The sequence below is a fragment of the Armigeres subalbatus genome, chromosome 3 (assembly GCF_024139115.2).
Source record: "Armigeres subalbatus isolate Guangzhou_Male chromosome 3, GZ_Asu_2, whole genome shotgun sequence".
NCBI lineage: Eukaryota > Metazoa > Arthropoda > Insecta > Diptera > Culicidae > Armigeres > Armigeres subalbatus.
The window spans coordinates 415,189,102-415,216,301 of NC_085141.1; the positions used below are offsets into that span (position 1 = coordinate 415,189,102).

General features: G+C 40.0%; 2 protein-coding genes across 2 annotated transcripts; one reads left to right on the forward strand and one right to left on the reverse strand.

Moving 5' to 3' along the window:
• The first annotated feature begins 4,071 nt into the window (after window positions 1-4,071).
• LOC134227230 (protein pangolin, isoforms A/H/I/S-like) lies at window positions 4,072-10,419 on the forward strand. The gene is made up of 2 exons (XM_062708579.1): window positions 4,072-5,057; window positions 5,277-10,419. The coding sequence occupies exon 2, from the start codon at window positions 6,113-6,115 to the stop codon at window positions 8,375-8,377; it is 2,265 nt and encodes a 754-aa protein (XP_062564563.1). The 5' UTR covers window positions 4,072-5,057; window positions 5,277-6,112; the 3' UTR covers window positions 8,378-10,419.
• Window positions 10,420-26,139: 15,720 nt separating this feature from the next.
• On the reverse strand, window positions 26,140-26,649 carry LOC134223088 (uncharacterized). Its single transcript, XM_062702222.1, has one exon. The coding sequence runs from the start codon at window positions 26,647-26,649 to the stop codon at window positions 26,140-26,142; it is 510 nt and encodes a 169-aa protein (XP_062558206.1).
• Window positions 26,650-27,200: the final 551 nt, after the last annotated feature.

Below are 27,200 nucleotides of genomic sequence, written 5' to 3' on the forward strand. Positions count from 1 at the left end.
CACTTCCGCCGCATAATGGGACAAAAGACTTTTTCAATGGATCAACTTCACACGGTCGTAGCCCAGATTGAATCTGTCCTGAACTCTCGCCCACTCGTCCCAATTTCTGATTATCCAGATGACTTAACTGCTCTGACACAAGGGCACTTTTTGATTGGGGAGCCTTTAGTCTCAATCCCCGAGTCAGTCCTGCCTAATCTGTCCCCTTCGTTTTTTTCCAATTCCTATCTACCAAAAATGTTTTCGGTGAAAATAAACATAAAACTTTATTTCAATCAAAGGTAATTGCCTATTTCCGGGGATTAAACCACCCGACTTGGACGTTAATTTACAATGTTATGAAAACTCATATGTGAATATGTACGTTATGTGGAAGATATTGATTTGAAAAATGTATTGGAGGTAACCACTTTCCCTTCGATGGGACTCGAACCCATGACCCTACAGTACGCTAGACTGGTGCTTTAACCAACTAAGCTACGAAGGACCTCCGTCGGCCTTCGCAACCTAGCGGCTACTGAACGAGCTCGAGATTCCCAAATTGGACGCATAGTCAAATCACTCGCAATCCATTTATCAAGCCAATACTTCCACATGTGTATTGTACACGTCCACATTAGAGGAGCGTGAGTATTTAGAATGTCTGGCGGCTATACACATCTTCATAAAACTTTATGTTATAATCATGTTATGACGATCATGAAATTTTCTTTCCTCCATCTTTGACAGAGAATTTATAACAAAAGTATTGCAAATATTGTTATTTGTAGCACATATTGATATAATTGTGATAAAATTTTGCTATGACTAACTGGTCGGGTAGCCGGGACAGACGGTGGAATGTATTCACTTGTCATAAGACGAGTTTGTACAAAAGTTATTTTAGTTGCAAAATAATTGTTACTTCGGTTACCCTTTGTTCTGCTGTCCGAAACATGTTGAGTACAGAACTGTCAAATCGTATGGATTTTTCCTTCATTGACATTTAGCGCGCCCTATCCACGCCAGCAAAAGATGCTCAGGACAGCAACGACAGCGACAATCTTTATCATGTAACTAATATCTTTTGTTTGTACTATTCCATCTAACTCCACTACTATAAAGTAGTGAAACTAAATGAAGCAGTACAAACTCGTCTTATGACGTTTGAGATAAAGTTTTTTGCTTGTCTAAAATTTGTGAGATCAAATTGATCACAAAAATATTGACAGCAAGTAAGACTATCATGCTGGGTTCGATTCCTGGCCCAGTTCAAGAAATATCAACATGTTATATTGTAAAAAATCTTGAAAACTCTACAGGCAGCGAAATGAATAACGTTTTCAAGAATAATATTAAGAGTACTGGCAGCGCCAGAGTTGCATCAACTATTTTGGCGTAATCGGTTCATTGATAATTTGGTGTTGACATTTTAGTTGTATTTTATCGTCAAGAAATTGTTTAGTAATATAGTTGTCTTGCCGTGCAGTCCTAAATTCAGAATCAAATAACGATTTTACTAGTTGTGAAACAAAACTCTGTTTTTACTCTGGAATTAAGACTGCAGCCGGGAGAAAAACCCGAAATATCGAAATTGTAGTCGATCCATCATCATATTTTCGGAAAATCTCTCTAACATTCATTCGTAAATACCTTGAATAATTCTTCTGTCAATTCCGCCAGAAATTTATTCGGTAAGCCGTCCAGAAATTCAGGAATCCCAACGAAAATTTCTCTTCTCCAGTTATTCATTCTGAAAATCCTCCAGAAAGAAAATTCCGAAGTAGAACCTTGAAGAACTTTCGAAAAAAAAATTGTGGATTTTCAAAAGAATTCTTGAAAAATTTAACAAGATTTTGTTTACGGAATATTCAACTGAATTCTCGATAAAATTCCATGAAATCTCCAGCATTTTCTTTGGAAGTTACTTCAGGAACTCCTATAAGATTTTTTTCAGGATTTCCTCAAGGAATTCCTCCGAAAAAAAATCAGGAGTTTCACCTGAAGATTCCCAGGAACTCCTACGAAAGTGGCTTCAAGAATTCTTTCGGAGGTTTCTCCAGGATTTATATAAATTGACGGGATATCCGATTTATTTTTCGAAAAAATGTTGGTGTATATTTTGAAATTTTAGGGAAAATGGTAGGTCACGTGCTCCATCGTGATCCAGTTGAACTCCGCCACTAATACTTTATTACTGTTTCGAATGTGAAAATAGTATTAAATGAGCAATAAATACCATTAAATCAGTCGGGGGACTGTTTAATCGTTCAAACGAATTGTTGGATCAACATTATTTATTGTCAATTCTATCAGAAATATGTTTGATTGTTGACCTTCTACCATCAGAACTACTGTTGAGTTTCTGCGCATATGTATTCCTGAAATATTCTCGGGTGAAGGAAAACTCTATCAATCAGCGGATCATATTCAAGGAATGAGTATTGGATGCAGAACGATTGGGCGATCACCAAGTGGCTGTTTGGCTCTACTTGATGCACCTGGTAAATCGATTAATCATTACGCGTTCGATTGTGAATACGATATTTATCATATTTCTAATTGTTTATATTAGTTTTAATTGTGAATCTAGACCGAACAATACCTGCCCATTAACAAGTGTTACTTCCTGTGATTTTTATGGAGACATAGAGGCGAATATCACATTTATACAAATGTCTCTTCTATTTCCATAACTGACATTAAGGACGTGCCCGGCGCCGATATTGATTATTGCATTTGATGGGTTACTGAAATATGACTAACATAAAAGCTTGGATAAAAATTGGAAATTTCCCATAAAAAATAGAAAATTGTCAATAAAAAAATCAGGGTATGAACAATAAACAGATATAAAATTGCCACAAATAAATAAGAATTTTCCACTGTTCCCAGGAACATGATTTTCTCAGGGAAGTGGACGAATTCCGATTAGCTGCAAAACCCATTTTGCGAAGAATCAAACTCGACGATTTTGAAAGTCAAGATCAACTGATGAACTTTTGATAGTTTTTGGAAACGTTGACCACATCCGAGCGTGTTGCCTGGAGTCTGGATCTTTCAGAAAAGGGAACGAATTTTGATTGATCCCGAAATCTATCTTGCGACACATTAAAATTCATGATTTTGAAAGATAAGCTTAGCAGATGAATTGTTGGGAGTTTATGGACTCGTTGACCAAAAAAAATGTTCCTGGGAACCCTTGTCCATTTTCCTGAGGGAACATGATTCTCGTTTATCTTGAGTTTATCTTTTGATATCATGAATTATGATTCGTCGCAAGATGGGTCTCGGAACTAACCGAACTTTATCAACTTCCCTGAGGGAACCAAGCCCCCGGAAACTCTTCCTAGCCTAGCCTAGCCAAGATCTAGCTAGTCCTGTCGTGGGACTATCATGACCAGAAATTGGCAGTTATTTGCTATTGACACTGTTCGGTACGGACAACAATCACGGTTGATTGTTGGGAGGCCATAGCACACATTTAGAACCTGGGAGCAGAATGGTGACACAAATAGAACGCACTCGACCTTCATGAGAACTGCTAGCATAATAAAATGAAAGCAGTAGAGAAACTCGCCAAATACATTGGAAATATTCGACAACATCTTGCTAAACGCAAAGTATAATAAATTGTAATCCTGTAATCCTACTAAATGACCTTATTTTAAAACTATTATGAAAATGTTTGAACTCTTCATTCTTCTAGTTGAAGTTATTGGTTATCGGAATAAATTCACAAAAAACAGAGCTCAAGGTAACTTTTATAATTTCAGTAAATAAATTACTTTTACAAATTTTAAAAAATAATGATTTAAAAATATTCAAACACTGTCAACATTTAAAATCCCAAAAAAGATATATTCATAAACTATTCTGAATAATCTAGTCATTACGAAGCTTTCCCAAAACGATCCTGATTTTCTCACTTCCCATTAGCAGAACACACAAAAGCAAACGAGGACGAACGTTGAAGGGATAATAAATACCAGATTCCCGAAAACCCATTCAATGTGCTGCTTCCCTCCCTTTGCGCAGCCTTAAAAAAGGAAAACCATTGTGCGGTGCTTCTCGGTCCCTAAGAAAATTGACACCAGCTCATTCTCAGTTTGTTAACCGTAAAGAAAACATTGCGACGCCGAACGACAACACAACACGCCGTGACTCGTATTTCACCGAAGCCGACCCTTACGCGGAACCCGACAGGATCAAGTGCCGAACGAGCCGAGCAGGTTGAGGCTACTTTGTCTTTGCGCATTACTTAAGTAGCTTTTTCCAACGATCGCTTTGAAATTCGCTGAGAGAAAGCTTGCGCAAGCGCTGCTGCTCGGAATGGTGGTCGCACCATGCGAAAGCTTTCCAGTTTGACGTTTCTCCACTGTGGAGGGTGGCGATAAGCGTTTGACTGTTTGCGTGAGAGGGTGGGCGTAGCACGATTCAAAGCAAACATACCGCACGAAGACGGAGAGAGACGTCTGTAGACAACGCAACCACAGGCAGTCATTCACCGTCAGAAGAAGCAAACAGTTCACAAGGCACGAGGCTACGACGGATCGCGCGTCGCTATATTGGAATTTTATTTTTCTTGCCCACTGAATGCCGCCCGCCGTCACCGCTTGTCAGTGTTAACAGTGCTCTTGCGGGTTCAATCGTGAGCGAAATATCGAAACCCGGCAGTGTGTGATCATCCGATCAAAAACGGAAACTAGCTGATCGATGAACGGAATGATTGGCAAACGGAAACATCATCGGGTCATATCTCGTGGAGTGAGAAACATTTTTCAAAATCGCAAGAATTTATGAACTGTCAAACGGGAGTCGTCGTCTTCGTCGTCGCGAGTGACACAAAACATAGCGCATATCGTGAGTAACAGAGAGAATTCCATCTGCGGAGAGAACGAGTGGGACAAAATACACGGTTTTTATCTGCCGTCGCTAATAAGAAAGAAGTCGCGAATTTTGACCGCCGAAGCTGTCATCGTCACGCATAATTCAATGAGCAATCCGGATTGATATGGATCAAGGAATGAAAAACAAGTGTCCAGTGTTTAGCCAGAGAGCAACTATTCAAGTTGAAGGTGAGATTGTTTCTTGGAAAGAACTTGTTAGTAGAAGGGCGTCACAGGAGTAACTCATAAGCTTATTAAAATGACGTCACGTCCCTCCTACTATCATAGCGGGGAAAGAAGGTGGTAGAGGTCAATTACGCAGCTTTGGTTAATTTGCGTCTCCTGTCAGCCATGCGCAACTGTTTACTAATAAAACATTTTTCTCGGTTCTCAAATATTTATTTACAGGACAACCAACATCAAAACCATTGAAATGAATTCCATTCCAGAATTTTGACTCTTCAAATCGAGCAATAGCAGACACAAAAAAAAAGCTGGTGAAACAAGAGAAGAGGGCGAAGTAATTTCATTTTAACAAGATTCCTGTTTCTTCGCTCTTCGTTGGCAGTGTGTTTCGCCTCCGCTTCGCGCTGCCTCAACATACTACACTACTGTAAAAGTTTATTCTGGTTTCCTCCGCCACCTCAACTTGTTCGTATATTCTTGGCCAGAGAGTCGAGCCTGAACGGGCTGGCTAGTGTCGACGGCAGTGTGCGCAGGTGTGTGTATGTGTGGCAACTTGGAAGCGAAACCAACACAAATCGGGCAGCGCAAGTTACCAGCTTCCAAGAAGTTCAAGAACTTGAGAACCACGACGAGTTAGTGGCAGCAGCAGCAGCAGCAAACAAGAACGCGAAAACTAGTACGGGCGTTTTGAGTTTTTTTTTCGACGACGCGCGAACAATGAATGAATCGAGAATTTTTGTGTTTGAAAATTGAATAAAAATCGAAGAGCTAGTGTGAACCCTAAGTGCATCGGAATGTGCTGGAATGAATTCGTACACCGATTTTCCAGTTTTAAGCAACGGAAAAAGCTAGACTCGTCCAAAGAGACGAAAACAAGTAAAGTGGGAGTTTGATTACGGAAACCTAAAAGCAATAGTGCAATGTGAAACATAGTTCAAAATTGTTATCGCAGTTCATAGTTTCGGAAAGTAAACACATAAATTAAAGCCAATTAGTGCCTTTCAAAGTGTGGCGCAAAGCGTGAAGAAACGAGTGTGGTTAATGCAACTATCGGGAAAATGCCGCACAACAGTTCCACCGGTGATGAACTCGGCAGCACGGACGAGGTCAAAGTTTTCAAAGATGAAGGACGGGACGACGAAAAGTTGTCGGAGAATCTGCTGGAGGAGAAGTCCAGTTTGATTGATTTGACTGAAAGTGAGGAGAAGACAGTTAAAAATGGAACCAGTCGTCATGAAGCGGGACCTGTTTATGGGAAGTTACCGCACGGTCACCCAGGGTTCAATATGGGATATCTGGTTCCACCGTATGCGTATCCGAATGGTGCTGCAGGCGGTCTCCCGGTTTCGATGGCGAACAAAATGGGACTGCCTCCTTTTTTCTGTCACAACGGAGATCATCTGTCATCCCCTCCACCTGCCCATTGCGGAATTCTGCCGTACCAATTGGATCCGAAAACAATGGGCCTCACACGACCACCTCTGTACAGTTTCCCCACTAGCCAGTATCCTTATCCAATGTTGAGCCCAGATATGCCCTTAGTGGCATCGTCATGGCATACACCATCCATGTATAGTCCCGCGACAGGATTCCGAAACCCATATCCGGCATCGCTCCAGATTTACACTTCACTACCAAGTGACTTTTATCGGTACTCACCCAGCCTCCTCCCGTCGGTACATTCCCATCCGATGCTAAACTCGCATCCTGCCATAATAACTCCTGGTCCTAAACAGGATATACCCGGTCAAGACTCATCCCGATACGGGTCAGGGAGATCTTCAAACCCACCCACGATTAAGCAGGAAAGCGGTGAAGAATCATCTCAGGGTGGTCGATTCTCATCCAGTCATGGTCGATCTTCCCATAGTCATCACAATCACTCACATCACGAGCAGAGCAATCACAGCAACAACAATAACAACCATCATCATCACAACAGCGGTAGCGGTCACCATAGGCAATCGCTGTCGGAAAAAGAGTTAGCATTGGAGAAAAAGAAGAGTCACGTTAAGAAACCGTTGAATGCCTTTATGCTGTACATGAAGGAAGAGCGGGCAAAAGTGGTAGCTCAATGTACACTCAAAGAGTCGGCCGCAATCAATCAGATACTGGGCCGGCAATGGCATTCACTTACTCGGGAACAACAAAGTGTGTACTATGATAAAGCCCGTCAAGAGCGACAACTCCACATGGAACTTTATCCGGGCTGGACGGCTCGAGACAACTATGGATATGGTGCCAAAAAGAAGAAGAGGAAAAAGGATCGAAGTCCTGCTGATCCGGGTGGCAATAGTATGAAGAAATGTCGAGCGAGGTACGGTTTGGATCAACAGAATCAGTGGTGTAAACCGTGCCGACGTAAGAAGAAATGTATTCGATACAAGGAGATGACGGATAGTGAAGAGGGCAGGGATCAGGGTTCTGATGATGCGATCGGAAGTTGTGGTAGCATAGACGATTCCAAGAGCCCTGAGGACGATAGAGAATCGTTGAATCAATCGTTATCGAGTCCACGAAGTATGAGTGTGCTGTCAAGTTTGCAATCCCCGTCAACGAGTATAGCATCACCGTTGAATCTTCTTGCAAGTCCAGCAACACCAACCAACTACTACCATCATCACGACCATCTGGGACTGGCCTCGATAATAGCGGCCCAACATCAACAAGCCCTCCAGAACAGCACCAGTGACAAGTTGAACAACATCAGCAGTGACAGTGGGTTAAGCTCACAGCTGAACAACAGCTACAGTAACAACTTTAGTCCGTACAGCAACCACCATACGATTCGAAATAGTTCGAACCAGAACAGCAATAGTACCAGCAATAACCTCAGCTCGGTAGTGGCCAGTCCGCCGGGCCTTCTGAACGGTGGTACCAGTAGTAGCAAGAATCATCACAGCAGCTCCGGTAGCAATAGTCTTCCTCCACATCACCATCAACCCCATCCACCGGCAACGGGACCTCCTCCGAACGGAAGCAGTAGCAGCAATATCTCAGCATTACAAATTCCCCCGCATCTTCAGCAGCTCAACCTGTCCAGTTCGTCACCACCCACATCAAATAACAACAACAACAGCACATCACTGCCAACGAGTCAAATCAAGGAAGAGCCCGGATGTCTTCGGAACAGTCCCCCGAACTTCCTATTGCACCACCATCATCATCTAGCGGTGGCTGCGGCGGCAGCAGCTCAAATGCACAAAAACAACGGAGATCTCAGTCTGACGGGAGATCTGTCTCACAGTTCCAGCAGTACGACGAACAACGACAGTGGCCGGAGCACCGGCAGCAGCCAAGCCAACAGCACTAGTGATAGGTAGTTAACGCCCAACGGGCACGACAGGAGATAATTCGCAAATGCAACGTAAATTCACCGCATCCATAACAAAACGGCGTCGAGGGGAGTGGTGCATGCCAAGTGTCAATGTTCTAACTGTGATCCACCGAGCGAGAACGCGAAAATTGCAATAAACGAAACGTTCAGGCTTACGGGAGCTCTGTAAAAGCAAGAAGAAGTGCGCCGTCCCTACTTAATTGATCATTTTCGAGGCTAGTTTGGAAGCCCATTATTATCGCAGTCATTGTTTGCATTGAACCTGAAAGCAGCAGCCAGTTAAACAGCGCACCACAGCAACCACAACAACGTGGCCACCACAAAACCAGGTGATGAGAAGCGAAGAGTGAAGCGCAAACGAGCGACAGGAAAAGAAGGAGAATGCTTAATTTGACACATTGTACCTCTGCGCAGTTCCCCCCCAACTCACGCAGAAGCAACCCCCTCGTTATTCCTGCCACAGGTCTTCGTCGCCATCGCCAGGTCCGTCCGCCACCGTCATCGCCGCGCCCAAGTTCCGAGGGCTTTACGAAGTTAATGGCATTCAAAATCGAAAAACACAGCATCACTTATTAATCGTTTGTCCGTTGTTTATGAGCATGATGAGCGAACGAGCGGAGAACGAGCCCGGCCAGCGAGTTAACCACGAGAGGAGTACGCGCAAACGGGATGCGACCGGAGACGAAAAGGTTTTTTGTCTCCTCTTTAATGGTTAAGTTTCTGTTTTCTTTTTAAACATTCTTTTCATCTCCTTTCTCAAAACAACAACAACAACAAAAAACGAAGAAATTAATGTGAGTGTGTGAAACGATCAATCTCCTTCTTGGAAATGCAAGGCCCAAACAGAAGGGAGTACGCGTAGAAGAAGAGTAGGAAAAGGGAGAAGCAGCAAAAATGACCAGAAGAAGAATTGTTTGGAAACAAGTTTCGTTCAGAGTCAGATAGGCAAGAGTGAGGTCAGGGTAAGAATCAAAAAGTATAAGAAGAAGCAAGAGAGAAAATCAATCAAGTGTGATACAAAAGCAATAATAATAACGAAGCGCATGAATAACAAGAAGAGTCGGAAGAAAAAGCACAAGCAAGCCAGCAAGCAGATAAATTAAAGGAAGAATTATGAAGTGAGTACACACTTTTCGAGCCCCATCCGTCGTCGTCGTCGTCGTTGCCATCGATCGCCCCCTCTGGGACCCCATCGCCGATTGTGTGCGTGTCTGACGATGTCTTTCGCGCCCGCGTAAGCAGCCCCAATCTCCCGGTGCTGCGGATAATTGAGCCCAATCCAGCTCCTCGAGAAAAAGCTGTGCTATTCTTTTTTGTTTCTTGTTTTCGGATCATCGTGATTGTGCACGGCGGGTTGTGTCCGTTGATAACCTTTATCGAAAGTGTGCGTGTGTCGTCAGTTTTTTTAGTTGAGTTCTGAGAAGCACCTCAAGAGCCATCATCACACTGTGGCGAGAAAACAAACCGTGAAACTCGACTCGATTCGGCCGAATTGAGGTGAGAAATTACGTCGGAGAAACCGAGCATTTGCTGCGCCTCGGAAGGGGCTTGTTAGAGAAATCCGGCGAGTGAAGGTGGAGAATGGTCGGTCGGTGGCGCGCAGGTTCCCGAGGTTTTCGGGGCTTTTTTTTGTTCGGCGAAGGTGAACAAACAAGTGCATCTTATGGAATGGAATTAGTGACCGGTAGCCGGTCGGAACGAGAATGTAATGCAATTATGAGGCCTTTAAACACTTGTTCAAGGAGTAAGCACCGATATGAGTAAGTTCTAGCAAATCTCGTTGGGATGTTATGTTGATGCGGGAGTTTTATTATATTGAGCAATTGACTGGCTGGTTCAGTGAGAATGGTAGTTGTACATATTTATAACAAATTGGAGCGATGTATAAAAAGAACAATGTGATTAGAATATTTAAAAGATGTGACACGATATAGAGTATAAGACTTATTGAAGAGTACATATCTGAGCTAAGCGATATTTGTAATAAACAATCTTTATTATTTTGACTGAAATGATCAAAACAATCTATCTGTATCCTGGAAGGATGGCGGTAAATTTTCTATAACCAAGAATCTTCGAAAACCTTCGTAAATGTAGTTGAGATAGTAAAGAAATAGTTTATTCCACAATTATGGTTCGTCATTTCTACTTGAATAATATACAATACTATGCAGTGGTTTAATTAGTACGAATTTTGTAATTTCTACCATTGGCCAATGTGACTGCAGAATTCATTCTTCGAATCAATTTCTCACGTTTTTCTTTCAAAATAGCAGTTTTATGAAATACGGATTATTCTAGAAAATATTTTTCAAAGTTTTGTTTCATAACTCTTGGCCGTTTTGTTTCATAACTATTGGCCGATAACAGTTCTATTTTATTGGAAGAGGATCGGTCAAAAATGACGTTCACAGTTTAAGGGGGGAAAAGGTTCGAGATTTTGTGACAGTACAAACGCTCGGCATACAAAAAAAAAACCGTGACAGAGAGATGAGGTCTAAAAATCTCACAAAATAGTTAACGGAATAATTTAATCATCCCAAGATTTACCCTTGATACGCATTTGAATGCTAAAGGGAATATTATGTTTCAAATCCCACATGCTGTCTGATATTTTTCGTAACATATCATTTAATTACTTACCATGGGAAATTTACCGAATTCTGCTGTGTCAGTATAGAAGCGAAATTTATGACTAAGTGGGTAACCCAATAAAAAAAGATATCATTATAAACAATCAGCCGTATTATTGTTCGAATTCGATTGCACTTTGAAGCGTCTACGTCTAACGCAAGCGAAATCAATCGGTTCGGTTAGATACGAAATGTTCATTTCCCAGGGGAAAAAAAAAAGTGTGTGCGCTAAGGAGTGGGACGCTGAGCATTATGTTCCAAACACACTTTTGTAATGAATTGGAACACTGTTCACCAACAAGGAACCATCAATTCACAAATTGTGGCACATTTTTGACATTGACATTTGCAGAATATCAGAAATCGGCAACCTTGCCAACTATTGTCATTATTTACCCGCTTTTTCCGAGCATGTAAAGAAAACATGTGTTAAAATATTTTTGTTTGTTTGGACATCAACAGCTTTGGCTTTCGTTGCAAATCGTTTTTCTGCGAACAGGGATGCAAATGTCGATTTATTAACCTTCTGTCTGTGCTCAAAAACTTACGTTGTCTGTGCTCTGGTCAAATTATTTAAATTGAAATTGCTATAATTTTTTAATGTTTGGCCAATTTTAAATTTTTGGGGCTGTTTCGAAAGATAATTTAATCATCTTTCAGGTCGTTACCAAAGATTGGCTATTGGTGGGCGGGTACATCATGCGGGGAGGAGTTTTAGTGAACAAGGGTACAAAACATTGATTTTTCATGATTATTTTACTTATATCCGAAAATCCAACCCATTTTGAACTGCAACTTTTTCAAAAGGTTATGCAGAAAGGCATGTGCTTTGGCATGAGGCGTTGATAAGCATGAGGTGTTGATAACTCGATCGCCGTCAAATAACGTCAGTATATTTGAATTCATTATTTTAGACTACTCAAGATATTCCGATATATAGAATTCTCCTCAGTGTGAATATTCTTATCGCACAAATTTAAAAATTGGAATTATATTGAGCAACACTTTGTAGTGCTAGACATCCTGAACAATGTTGCCGAATACAACTTGGGTGTATGTATGAGGGATCTCAAGCTAAAGCAATATTTCATATATGCAAAAATATTGCAAGTACAATAGCGCCGCCAATTTCTAAATTTGTTTATTACTTATTCCGTCACATGACAGTCCATTCCCATCAAACGAAATTTGTTAAAGACGTCATCTTTACAAATTTCAAATTTGTGCGATAAGAATATTTACAATGAGGAAAATTCCATATATCGGAATTACTTGAGTAGTCTAAAATAATGAATTCAAATATACCGCCACCTAGCGACCAAGCTCTAAACTAATCAATGCCTCATGTCAAAGCACACGCCTTCCTACATAACCTTTTTGGAAAGGTGCAGTTCAAAATGGGTAGGATTTTCAGATATAAGTAAAATAAGCATGAAAAATCACTGTTTTTGTACCCTTTTTTACAAAAACCCCTCCCCGCGATGTACCCGCCTACCAATAGTCATTCTTTGGTCGTTACCTGAAAGATGATTAAATTATCTTTCGAAACAGCCCAAAAAATCCAAAATTGGCCAAACATTAAAAAAGTTATAGCAATTTCAATTTGGGGTCAATTTGACCCCAGAGCACAGACAACGTAAGTTTTTTGAAAAAAGTACACTGTAGCGCATATTTTCAAGATTTTTCAAGTGAATTTGCACCTAGGAGATAGATCTCGGCGAGTTTCACCAAACTACCAAAAATTAGGAGAATCGGTTGAAAACTAAAAAAATGGCAGCCACTCAAAGTGGCCTGGGGTCATATTGACCCCAGAGCACAGACAAAAGGTTAAGACTGATGGAACACTACGTGAACCTGATATCGAAGCAATCAAATCTGTTGGTGGTTTTGAGTTTGCGTGGATGTGGGAATTCTACGGGTTAACCAGAAAGTCCTTATCTACAGTGAAGGAAAGACTGTTTGGGGGGGTTATTATTGAATTGTTCAAAGTAAAGAAAACAGGAATAACTAGCCACCATATGATCAAGTGGAAAGCGATTTGCATATTTGTCTTCTCCTTTCTCCAGAATCTTTTGTCGAATTTCACTTCTATGTAGGGGAGAACAATACTTAATGCATCTCTGGGGCAAAATGGCCTCACTCATATAATCATTTGTAGGACATTTATGAACGGATATTATCATCACAATTCAATATTAGTTATGCATTATGGAGATACAATGGAAAAATGAGCAAAATCTTTTCATTTTCACTTAAATTTAACGATTAGTGAATCTTACGGGTGAGATTGTCGTTCAATCCATTAAGACAAAACAAACAACCATGCGTTTACCATTATTTTACATGGAATTGAGTCATTTTACAGCATCATTCTGGCGTTTTGCCCCAGGCCCACTTAAAAAAAAAATTATGCCTTAGAAAGTGATAAAAACCTTGTTGTGAAAACTCATATGTGAATATGTACGTTATGTGGAAGATATTGATTTGGAAAATGTATTGGAGGTAACCACTTTCCTTTCCATTGGAACTCGAACCCATGACCCTACAGTACTATAGAGTACGAAGTACAGAGTACAGAGTAAATTAATGTCCAAGTCGGGTGGTTTAATCCCCGGAAATAGGCAATTAACTTTGATTGAACTGATAAAAACATTGCTATTTTGAATAGAAGCCAATTGTAAAATATAGCTGTTTTTGTAAATTTTGCATCTACACGTTGAAATAGTTTCGATGCATGGATTCCGTCAGGAGTGACCTTAAGAGGTGCATTTTGGACTGTTTTGCATTACCTATTTCCAAAGCAGTTCACTGCGATTTATGTACAGTAAATTTGAAATCCTTGGCAAACTAGTGCTTTTCAGCAATTCGAAAACGAATGAACTTGAAGTTTCTTGAGAAGTTGGTCCATTTGCCAGTCCAGTTTCACGAGCAATGAAAGTGAAAATAGATACAAGTACGTACAGTGTGAGGATCATGCAGGCCGTTGCTGAATAAAATCTGCACCAGCAACCGGGATGTATTGGAAAAACCCGGAATAATCCACCTAGCGGTGATGGTGCCTTTTTCATGTGTTATAAAACAAGAAAACACATAAGACTAACAAGAAAATCACATAAGAAAGGTCAAAATTGCACTTCAGTAGATTCAATTATTTCCATCAATTCACATTTATTTGCGTTAATTTGAATGCATCGCAGCAATGCAATGCAATGGCCGATTGATCCAATTATCAATAGCGAAAAATAATGCAACCTGTTGCAAGCAAATCGAATAAGAACAAAAAAATGTGACTCATATTTTTTTTGTACACACACACACATACATGCATACAGACATCACCTCAATTCGTCGAAGCCTTCTATCAAAAGTTCGATTTTGGAGTGATCCAGGCAAAAAATCCGTTCAGATGGTGCAAAGAGGCGCCACTTTGATTAATTGATTACGCCAATATCCAAGGCAGCATTTTGAAGCGGTTTTCGAACGATATCGGTGAAAATTAAAATTTCGTCTATTTTTTACGTTTGATAGAAGTCTAATGTTTATATTCGAACGTGCTTGAACAGTGCTGCCAAAATTTGTCGTTCTATAGGGCCCCACACACGCTCCGGCATGTTGTACAACTTTGACTCCGCCCCCAAGTTAGTCTGACCAATTCAGTCTCTACAACCGTTTGACGAACAGTTGTTCCAACCAAAACAACAACGAACAATAATATCAACAAACGTCATTTCCCTAGTAACTTTGTGCTTGCGCTGATGGTTTTGTTGCTTCCCAGCGGAGTTTCCGACCATCGATGACATCAACAGATGGACCATTGTGGCCACCGGGTGGTCACCTAAAAGATCCGGAACATCCGTAAACATGGTCGATTCGTAAATTTCATCGTAGAGTGGAGGGACTTTTTTAAACTTATTGTTATCGAACCCTGAGTATGGAATTTGCCCACATACGAACCATTGTGGCCACCTGGAAGATCCGGAATATCGGTAAAAATAGATTGACTGTTTAAGAATTTCATCGTAGAGCGGCGGGATTTTTTATTAGAATCATTTATTGTCCTCCAGAAATTCTTTCGGAAGTTCCTCCGGGAATCCCTTCAGAAGTTCCTCCAGGATTTCATTCGGAAGATCTTCCAGGAATTCCTTCGGAAGTTCCTCCAGCAGTTCCTTCGGAAGTTCCTCCAAGAATTCCATCGGAAGTTCCTCCAGGAATTTCATCGGATATTCCTCCAGGAACTCCTTCGAAAATTCCTCTGGAATTCCTTCGCAAGTTCCTCCAGGAATTCCTTTAGAAGCTCCCCCAGGAATACTATGGGAAATTCCTTCACGAATACCACCGAAAGTTTATCCAGGAGGAACTTGTGGAGGAATTCCCGGAGGAACTTGCGGAGGAATTTCAGGAAGAACTTCCGGAAGGAATTTCCAAAGGAATTCCTGGAGCAACTTCCGGAGGAATTACTGGAGGAATATCCGAAAAAAATCTTGGAGGAATCTATGAAAGAATTTCTGAAGGAACTCCTGAAAGAATTCTTGGAGGAACTTGTGCAGGAACTTCCGGTGGAATTTCAGGAGGAACTCCCGGAGAAATCCAGGAGGAAATTCTGGAGGAGTTTCTGGAGAAACCTGCAGAGGAATGCTAGGAAGAACTTCTGGAGGAACTTTTAGAGCAGCTTCCGGAGGAACTTCCGACAGAATCTGAAGAAACTTCCTAAAGAATTTCTTGAGGAATTTCCGGAGGACTCTTATTTGTGTTTTTTATCAGAATTATGTACAACATAACGGATATATTCCGGAGGAATTTCTGGAGGATTTTCCGGAGGAATTCCTGGACGAACTTCCGGAGGAATTTTTGAAGAAATTCTGGATGACTTTCTGGAGGAATTCCTGGGAGGATCTTTCGGATTTGTTTCTTCTTTATTCAAGTGTGTTTCAATCGAAATTATGTACAACACTAGGGAATTTCCGGAGGAATTTCTGGACGATTCATGGCGTCAACTAACATTATCCCTACTGTTCTGATATATTTAAAGCAGTCAATCCATCATCTAGTATTTAATTAAAAATTTATTTTAATATTTTTGAACTTTAAATTAAATCGTCTTTCTGACCATTTTTATGCATGTTCCGGATCTTCCTGCAGCTTATTTGGTGACCACAATGGTCCGTATGTGGTCACAACATCAATTCCGAACTGATAATAAATGATTTAAAAAAATCCCGCCGCTCTACGATGAAAATTTTGAATTGGCCTTTTCACGAATGTTTCGGATCTTCCAGGGGACCACCCGGTGGCCACAATGGTCCGTGTGTGTCACAACATCAATTCCGTACTCAAGGTTTGACGACAAATAATTCTAAACAAAATCCCGGCACTCTACAGTGAAATGTTCGGAAACCAGAAGAGCAGAAAGCTACAGTGTTGTACAACAACACTACACACAATGCAACTTGGTTGTACAACATTTGACTCCGCCCACCCGAAGTCTGAGCAAAATCAAACGGTTTTGATTTCATCCGACGAACTTTACAACTTTGAAACCGCCTGTCCAACAGTCGTACAACTTGCCCACAGACGGTCCGACATTACTCCGACCGAACCAAATTTGCTGGGGGCGGAGTCAAAGTTGTACAACATGTCGGAGCGTGTGTGGGGCCCCTATCAGTAATTTGTCAACCAGAAAACGTGGCATATTGTGGCACACCATGGCACACATATTTAAATGAACACAATTTGAATTGTGCTTAGTGACCCACTCCTCGGTGAGCACTAACGGCCAAAGCTTTTTTCCGCGAAAATCCAAAATAAAATATACGTTGGAAAGCAAAAAATATCGAAAAATATTGAGCAAAATTCATGGCATGGAAAAACATTTTACTTAGCATTCATTTTTTATTGACAAAACCTATGTTCTTAGAGGTCGATTTTGACACTTGGATGCTTGACTTTTGTTCTTTAGCTCGATGAACATTTGACTTTGAAGTAAAAACTTGTTTGAGCGATCTGAATCATCCTTCTTTCGCTCGATCACTTTCAAAACCCTTCGGTCTCATTATGCACCTTAGGGGCCGTCCACAAAGTACGTCACGCCTGTAGGGGGGGGGGGTGTTAGGGTTTCCAAGCAGCGTGACGATCCATACAAAAATTTTAGAGGTTTATTACAAAAAGTGTGACGAAGGGGGGAGGGGTGGTCGAAAATCGCCGATTTTTGCGTGACGTACTTTATGGATCTTCCCTTACGACAGCACGACAGCATGAATCCACCCTTGCTTATCTATCCGTTTTCAATTTATTCTCCAAAGTGGTATTCTCTCAGAACTTTCTGAACACTGTTTTTATACGGCTTTTTTACATATTCAGCTGTGGGAAGGGGATACAAATTGTTGGAAACGATAAATCCGCTGGGGCAATCTATAGGTATATCTATATCGGGCGAGCAATGGATTTTAGTAAGTAGCATGGAAAATATGAATCATTTGCCTATTATAAAATATTGCTTTTCTCACCAAAGAATAGACTACCATGCAGATCGCAACTCCAAATGCATGGAAACTAGCAAATTCAAGAGTCAAGCCATCGTTCTAGCTAAGGGTATGCGATAACACACTTTTTCCTAACGAAACGAAACGAAATTTAAAATGTCTATGTTCATTCGAAACGAAACGAAATATAGATTTTCTTTCGAGAACTCGAAACGATACGAAATCAAGGTCCATTTAATTCGAAATTTTACGAAACGAAACGAAATTTTAATTTTAGGCTAGTTTTTTCTAGCGAAATTTTTTCTAATTTTACGAAACGAAATCAAGAAATCAGATTTCGCCATGCTCAAATTCCGCGAAATTTCGTTTCGAACCACCTAAAAAGGGATTTTTTCGAAATACCGCATATGCTTAGTTCTAGCATCATTTGTCACATCCAAAACAACCCTTTCTTGCAGTTGAGACGTCATCCATATATGGAGAAACTGATGGGAACATATTTTGATGGACAAAATTTTTTAAACGGGGCAAAATTTACTATCATATGGGGGCACGTGCTGTACTATGGTTAGTTGCGCCCTTCCTCCGACCATCTTAGTTGTCTTGGGTAAGGGTCTGTTAATAAGGTACGCTTTCATGGGGATAAGAAGTTCCATGTCCAGAAATTCATGTAGAATATAGAGATTTCTCGCGTGATTTTTGAAAACGTCGTAAGTCCAAATGAGAGACTCTCTTTCAATACGCTCTCTTTTGCTAATATCTAGGCTAGTTTAAAATTTGTTGCAGTATTTTCACCTCAGCACACTAGACAAAGCTATTTTCTTCAGAGCGGTGCTGGAAAATCCAATGTAAATGTAAGAATGGCTTTGTAATAATCGAAAGAGAAAGTAAACAAAGAGAGCCTCTCTTTTGGACTTACGACGTTTTCAAAAATCACGCGAGATTTCATTCCAAAAGGTGACGGAGCAGAGATAGTAGTTCTGCAATGAATCCCAACTCGAAGAAAGATTTATTGCAGTTACAACTGGCTACAGAGGTGAGCCAGCCAAGGGCTGAAAGCCTCTTAAATAAAGACAACAACATTAATAATAATAAATTACAACTGGCTACTTTTATCCTAAGATCTTTTATCCGCAAAAGAATGATGAATATTTAATCAATTGTTGGTCTCAAAATGATGAATATTTAGTCGATAGCATGGTATACAGAATCAAAGTAGGCTCTTAATGAAAATGACAGTTCAAAAGTAACGTGATTGTTATCGTAGTACGAACGAGTGCAAAAGAATCGTAGAGAATCGAGTACATTGAATCGTAGAACGTTGGCTTGCTTTGTCTCGAGCAGCAATAGCAGTGACGTCAATTATTTACAGCTACAATTAAGGTTTACATACGTGACGATAGTACCTTGGTTTTTTGTATGTCGTGAGTCGTTAGTCCAAAAATGTCAGCATTTGAAAAATTTTCACAATCACATCAGATTTTTACCAGACACCCGATTCTATTTTTACAGCGTTTTTTTTAGCCGTGTAAAAAAATCCCATATAAATATTTTTAAATGTAGCTCCATTTTGTATAATTCATCGAGAAAACATTTTATCTTCCACTTGTTTTTTTTTTTTTCAATTTTTCAACTTTTCGAATTTTTAAAACGGAACGCATCCTTCTTGTGAAAAAAAGCATCGGATGTACTTTCTAAAAATACATATAGGGGAAGTGCACCGGTTTTGGCCAACTTAGTGCCTAATTTGGCCAACCCTGAAAAATACATCTTCTTCTTCTTCTTCTTCTTCTTCTTCTTCTTCTTATTGGCATTACATCCCACGGTGTGTCTATGGGGAAATATTATTTTTCAAAAATCAGTATCTATGAAACACCCACCACGCGAAAGTATATGCTTTCCTCTTTCATATATTGGGTAAACTAAAATGTTCTATCGGGGAATCTAGAACAATTTTTATTTTTTCACTACATAGAAATCTCGAATGATAGCCGATTGAACCCCCTTCCCCCCAGAAATGTATGGAAAAATGACCCTCTATTGAACATTTTAAAATTCACCTACGCGAAAGACGAAAACCTATACTTTCGTATAGTGGGTGTTTTAGAGATATTGATTTTTGAAAATAAGCCTCTTCGGACAAAGACACCGTGATCCCCACACTGGGACAGAGCCGTGAAAAATACATATTTTTCCCAAATAATCGATCAGTTAAAAGCAGCGTTGAATCGTGAGGGATATATTTCTTGTTGGAACTAATAAAACCCGCTCGAATCGCTTTATTTTTGGAGTTATACGCAAAATTGGCCAAATTAGGAAGATGGCCTAAACCGGTACAGTCCCTCTATACGTTCTATAATCGAAACCAAACTGGCTCCTTGTACTGAGAAACTTTCGACGCTCTCACTGGAGAATTTTTTTGTAACATTTTCACTTACCCCGTGCAATCTCAAAGTGGATTAGGTTCTGTGGATCTCATTTGCCGGTTGACTTTAATTCAATAATATCGTGGTTCTTCTTACCTTCTTACAATACTGCAAGTTCCAAGAACCACTGTATTTTGGATGATAAGTAGGTTATGAGATAAGGATCTCAGAAGATGTTTCGGGACGTTTCCGGTTGCTGCGATAACACCGGGATTATATGCACGTCCTCCAGGTGCCACATCTGTTTCAACTTTTTCGCCAAGTCGTGGTACTTCGTTAACTTGTTCGAGAATGTTGTTTGGACATTATGGTCCAGCGGTACAGCAATGTCGATGAGAGTTACCCACTTCATCCTTTTGTCGTAGACTGTCGTTGGGGGTGACAATCGATTAAATGGGGGATGAGAATGGATCACCGTTTCAACTACTTAGAATGCTTGAATAAATCTGAGGGCAAAAATACAATAATATGAGAGACCTTTTTGAACGTTTTTTGCCTTTCTCGTACACCAAGGAGCTTTCTACTACCTCCAGACTGCTGGTAAGAACGGTGACCCATTATCACCCCCAGACCCATTAGCACCCCGATGACGGGACCACAATATCGGGTCGATTGGCACAAATGAAGACATCCATTATGATCCCGCGATTCCAGTACAGCTTGACGAAACTATTTTCCAGAACCGGGAAAGACCAACCAATACTCCATTGCATATTGACGTCCTCGCCGATCTCTTTCACACCTTTTGAAAATTAGTAAACAACCTGTACCTATTAAACGACGAGTTCGTACTAACGCATTTAATTCCACCACTTAATTGTACCTTTGACTAATACGTATTTCGAGCTCAACAATAAGGCCGTCTTCAGTGTCTCGTACTTGATTCGACTCCCGAGCAAAGTCTGATATCATAAATAGAACAAATTAAATCGAACATCAAATTAAAATTATGATTTACTTTCCATTTATAATTTTTGTGATTGATTACATGTTTTGTTTTCATTTTGCTGCAGATTTCTTAATTGTATGATATGGCACCTTATTTTTTTAATTGAAAACCAACATCAAAATTAGTCTTCAATTTGCTTTCATCGACAGCAGGAATAGTTTTCGATTTGATGTCACAGTAAGATTTTTCTGGTATAGATTTTGATCTTCTAACCGTTAAAACGACCAAACGGATATCAACCTGAGTTATCAGGCGATTTCACAAAAACGAAATTGGTTATCGATTTGCTTTCAAGCTTTGCTCTGGCTAGTACTCGACTAGTAGTCGAGTCACTGAATTATTTCTGTAAGCACACTGTAATCCATGTTTGAGTATGATTAAAGTAGTAAAATTGACAAATATCCCTAAAATTCCTAGAAAACTCTCTACATTTCAACAAATTTCTGGTAGATAGAATAAACTTTTGCAATTCCAAGGTATGTATGTAAAAATGTACTTTTTGTGAACTCACGTACTACCAGATTTAGATGGGTCAAAAAATTCAACTCGTAAGCGTTTTGGTAAATGGTCGGAATCGGCTCCATTCGGATCAACACATATCAAACTCTGGAGTGGTTTCTGTCCATTGTTTAGAGACGCCTCCGGATCTAGTGGCGAAAATGGAATCCAGCTCTGTTGGGGGTTGATCGGAATTCGGTTTCGTTATCGTACCGAGTCTGGTTAAAAAAATCCAAATGTAGTGAGGTTTGATCTTTCGGTGGTACTACAAAACTAGTTGGTTCAATAAAATCGAATTCTGGTTGTCGATGACCACAACCGCTATACCTTGGGGCATCGAAATCCGTACACCAAAGCACTTCAGTATAAGTAAAATACTCTAAAAAATATTATTCAAATGCAAATGAAACGTTTGTAGTTAATAGAGGTGCACGTGGGCCTCTATTTGTGAAGTGTTCCACTTTTACGCATTAAAAACTACGAAAAACATTATAAAATAATGAACTGAATCAACACCTCCTGATTCGAGGTCCACACCTTAAGATTTTGATTTTATTGATTTCGTCAACCGTCGTGAGCTAGTACATATAAATAAGAAGAGATCCCATTAGTTTATATTCTGCTGAGCCTATTTTATCCATTGCAAATTGCATTTTAACATAGGCACTTTTAATATACACAAACGGTCAACAAATGGCGGCTGAATCTCCGCGTTTGCAATGTGACGATTTGTTTTTGATTTAGGTTGTTTTAATTTCAAAGCCTACTTTTTATTTTGAAGGCCAAAAATTATACTGGCAAGCATAAGAACAATATGAATTTTTTTTTTTTTTTGTTTATTATAGACTCTTTAAAATTTTATTCGAGTCTGTCAAGAGTTTACAGAGTTTATTGACACTGCCTAAATTACTACGTTGTATGGCATCGTTCGTTTTCTCCTTGAGAGTTATTGCAGCGAATTCATCTTTATCAAGGTGTTTCCATCTTCTTCTTCAAGGTTTCACTTTGGGGTCAAATCGCGTCGATCAGCGATATTTCTTTAAAGAACTCCAGTACTCTTTTTGCTTGACTGTTGTCGTCGGCTAATGCTTCCCTCATGTTTGGTTGGAGTCCGATTTTCTTTCTTGCGTCGTCGTATCCAGGGCACTGAACGATAATGTGTTTAATGGTGAGTGGGTGGTTACATTTTACGCACTTTGGTGGGTCTTCCTTTTCCAGTAAGTATGCATGTGTTAGCCGGGTGTGGCCTATTCGTAGTCTGCTGAGTATGACATCTTCTTTGCGATTTCCTGTTAGCGCCTCTTTGAATGGTTTGGTAGTGTTTTTTATCTCTCTAAGTTTGTTGTGGGGTGTTGAATTCCATTCGGATTCCCATTTTTTAGTCATACTATTTTTAATGATGGTTTTTATTTCGCGGTGATCAACTGTTTTCCGCGTAATTGTGCTCATCTCTAGCGCACTCTTTGCTTCTTTGTCCGCTTTCTCATTTCCTGGGATGCCTATGTGACTAGGGACCCACATGAATGTTACCGATGTACCTTTCTTCCCTATGTTGGTGTACAGATGAACTATCTCGTCTTTCAAGCTGGTTCTGATTTTCTTCTTTTCTAGTGATGTGACAACACTTAAAGAGTCGGTGCAAATAATATATGCGCCTACTCTTTCCTGGTTTGAAATCCAGTTTAGGGCCTCTATTATTGCAAGGCTCTCCACACTATAAATACTGAGTAGACTATGGGTTCGCTTGCGTATGATTCCTTCGTCGGTTACTATGCTGTATCCCGTTTTAGAGTCGTTTTTTATCCGTCCGTGGATATCAGCTTGCAGAACTTATATTTGGTGTGGATTCTTTCAGCAAACAGTTTTTTAAGTTCATTTGGGTTTTTCCCGTTTCTACTAGCGGACATCATTGTTTTGTCTATTAGAATGTCTTTTCTTATCCATGGCGGAGTTTTTGGTATATTTAGGGATTTGCTTGGTGGTAGAGGAATTCCAATATTTTTGATAATATTCTTGCTTCTTGTTCTGATATTGTTTGGCTCTGATGCTGGGTCTTGGGCCCACAATTCTCCTGAGCTGTTGTTATTCTCTTCGTCTGTTGCACTATTTGTTAAAGCCTGTTCATTGTTTGTTTGCTTTGTTGCGAAGATAGCGAGTCTTTGACTGAAGAAACTTCTAAGACTTGGTATACCCGATTCGGCTTGTAGGCTTTCTATTGGGCTGGTTTGAAAAGCTCCTGTTATTATTCGCAGTCCTTGGTTATGTATGCTCTCAGCTGCTTCATTGTAGATTCACAGGTTGAGGAGATGATTGGCGCGCCGTACAGCATTTTCTCTAGTACAGCTGATTTGTATATTTTGATAAAGTTTGCCGGTCTGCACCCCATTGTTTGGTGGTTGTGCAACGTAAAAACTGTATTCTTTGCTGGCATGCTGCCTTTATTTCTTCGATGTGTATTTTGAATGTTAGATGTTGGTCTAGTGTTACTCCAAGACATTTATGACTGAGCTTGTACGGTATTATGTCGTTGTTTAATTTAAGATATACGTTGACTTGTTTTTTTATCTCGCTTTTTTTAATACTACGGTTGCACATTTTCCGACTGAGATCTTCAATACAGTGCGGGTTTCCTAAGCTTCAATTTTTTCAAAGCAAGTTGCAGGTTTTAGCTATTTTCTTCTGGTTACTGTCGCTGGAGATCAAAGCTACGTCATCTGCATAAAGTAAGACTTGGACGTTTGGTGGTAGGTCTGAGCATATGGTGTCTATAGCTATCAAGAACAGGGTCACGCTTATAACTGATCCTTGACACAAACCATTTTCCATTAGCGTGTCGCGGGAGTATGTGCCGTTTACCTTAACTTTGAAGCTCCTTTTCATCAGCATTTGTTGAAGATATTTGATGAGGTTTCCTCCTATTTTCCATTCGCTTATTCTATTCAGAACTAATCTGCGCCAGGTTGTGTCGTAGGCTTTTTTAATATCCAGAAAAACTGCTTGTGTTAGCCGCTTTTTATGCATTGCTTCTCTCACGATGTTGTCAAAATGGCCCAGATAATCGGTAGTAGATCTACCTTTCCTAAAGGCATACTGGTGTTGATTGATTAGATTTTTTCTTCTAAGATGAACATTAGCCTGTTGTAGATCATTCTTTCCATGATCTTTCCAAGACAACTGTTTATGTAAATAGGTCTCCAGGGTTGTTTCTTTCCCCTTTCCTTTATAAAAGGTACTACGAATGATTTAGTCCAACTAACTGGATACATGGATTCATTCCACAACCAGTTGTATGTTTTCAGCAAGAGGTTCTTATATTCTACTGGCAAATGAGTGATCATGGCATAGTGTATGTTGTCTGGACCAGGAGATGACCCTTTTAATCCTTCCATTGCCTCTGCTAGTTCGTTTTGGAGAATGGTGCGTTGTACTCTGCTGTATCCTCATTTCTTATTTCGAGAGGTGTTTGCTCGATCCTGTTCTTCAATGGTTTGATTGTACTCTTTATCGCTTGATATTTTTCCAAAGTGGTCGGCTAGGCTGTTTGCTATTTCAATGTTTGTGTTCATGCGTTGGCCGTTAAAGTTGATTTCTCTGATAGCTGATGATTGGTATTTTCCTGAATTTTCCTAAAATTGCTCCACATCTCTTTGGCCGGAGTATGAACGTTGAATTTGCTGACGAATTCTTTCCAAGAGCTAGTTTTTGCTTCTGTGATGATTTTTGTGCTCTGTCATTGGCGTCTTGATATTCGTATATTAGTTGCGGGCTTGGAGGTTTGTTCTTGTTATTTTAAGTTTACGTAGAGCTTTTCTTCTAGTTTTTACAGCTGTGGCTACTTCTTTGCTCCACCATGGCACACGTTTTCCAGAAGTTGTTGGTTTAGTTTTTGGAATTGATTGTTCTGCTGCTATTATTATTTGTTTAGTTATTTCTTCTACTTGATCGATGACATCATTTTTCGTCTCAATGTTAATGTTATTTTGGAATTTTTCCCAATCCGCATCTTCTATTTTCCATCTTGGAATACGATCACTTGCTGGCGATTTTGACGGTGTTGACATAATTAGTGGAATATGATCACTTCCGTGTGAATCCTCACAGACGGTAAGTTCCAGTATTCCCGCTAGTTGATTAGAGCAGAGGCAAATGTCGATGCAAGATCCGATTCCTGTGCCGCTGTTTATGTAGGTTTTCTCACCGTTGTTCAGAACTACCAGGTTCTTTTCGTTTATTATTGATTCTATTGTTATACCTCTAGTGCTGATATTTTCCGATCCCCATAAGGGATGATGGGCATTTATGTCACCTACCAGGATGAAAGGTTCAGGAATTTGTTCTATTAAAGCCATAATATCCTCTTTTGTGATCTGTTCCCCGGAGGAGGTATACGTTTAGTAAGTTTGCGTTTAGTGGTGCTCCGATGTTAACTGCAATTGCTTCTAAATCTGGATCAATATCTATGATTTGACTATCAATGTCATTTTTACTGCAATTATTACACCGCCCGCTGCCCTTGCTCCGTCTTGGACGATAGTATGTTGAATATCCTCTGATTTCTGATTGGTTGTCATTTTGGCACATAGTTTCTTGAAGGCAAATAGCTATTGTATTGTAAGTGCTTGCAAGGATGTTGAGGTCAGGCCTTCTTCCTCTTAAGCCTCTTACATTCCATGAAATTACATGGTATTCACTGCTGATTGTACTTGAGTGGTCTTGTGTTGTTTGTGCTATTTTGTAATGCTTTTTGGTTTTGCTATTATTTTCTAGGATTTCATTTTCTCGTTTCCGTCATCTGAGTTATTTTCTGGGTCTGTGGAAATATATCCTACTTCTTCGGTAACTGCTTTCATTTTGTTTCCTTTTTTCCTTGGAGGTGAACTTGGCTGCTTCTCTTGACTTCTTGTGTGCTTAGTTGGGTTCTTCTGTCCGCTATGGGAGGGTGCGTACAAATTTAATGTTGCTTGTAGTTTACTGTTGTCTTTTTTCAAACTTTCAAGTTCGTTCTCGGCTGCTTTTCTTCTTGTTTTCTCCTCTTTGTAGACTGATACCAGATGTTCGAATTTGTGGTTCAGTGTTTTGTATTTTTCCTCCATGGATTCCATCTTTTTCTCGTTTTCATTTGTGACTTTTTTGATTTCTTCTTTGTATTCCTTCAGCTTCACTTCGAACTGATTTTTGATGTCAGCTCTGATCTTTTCTTCAAGGGTTTTCTTTTCTTCGTTTAGTTGTTTCACTTGGTCGGCGTAAGTATTCGAGCTTTGATCTTCTATCATTTTTCTGGCTTCCCAGAAAGACAAGTTTTTATCCACTTTGATTTTTATTATTTCCTTTTCTCTTTTTAAGACGCTCCGTGCTCGTTTCCACAATTTATACACTTTTCTCGGTTTTCACATTCTTCATGATAGTTATTTCCACATTTCCTGCACTATTTCTCACTTGAACAGTTTCTTCCAATGTGGCCAAACTTTAGGCACTTGAAGCAACGCATCGGATTTGGATACCATGGTCTTGTTTCCAGCACAGTGTATCCAATTTTAACTTCTTTGGGGGGTGTTTTTCCTTTAAGCGTAAGTACGAAAACTCCCATCGGAGTTTTAACATTGTCGCGCATTTTCATCAACTGTTTGACTTCCGTAACTCTTTGGGAGGATAGGTTTTCCAGAAGCTCGTCGTCACTCACTTCCTTCAAGTCTCGGCAGACTATCACTACTTTGCTCGAATTTAAAGTTTTGTGCTCGTACACTTTGACGGTAATTTCGTCACACAATTTTTCAATTTTAGCCAGGTTTTTGCCTGGTGTTCGTTCCTCACCGTCACTAGAATT

Coding starts and splice junctions, on each gene's coding strand:
- LOC134227230 (XM_062708579.1), top strand. CDS start 6,113: ATGCCGCACAACAGTTCCACCGGTGATGAACTCGGCAGCACGGACGAG.
- LOC134223088 (XM_062702222.1), bottom strand. CDS start 26,649: ATGATAGAAGATCAAAGCTCGAATACTTACGCCGACCAAGTGAAACAA.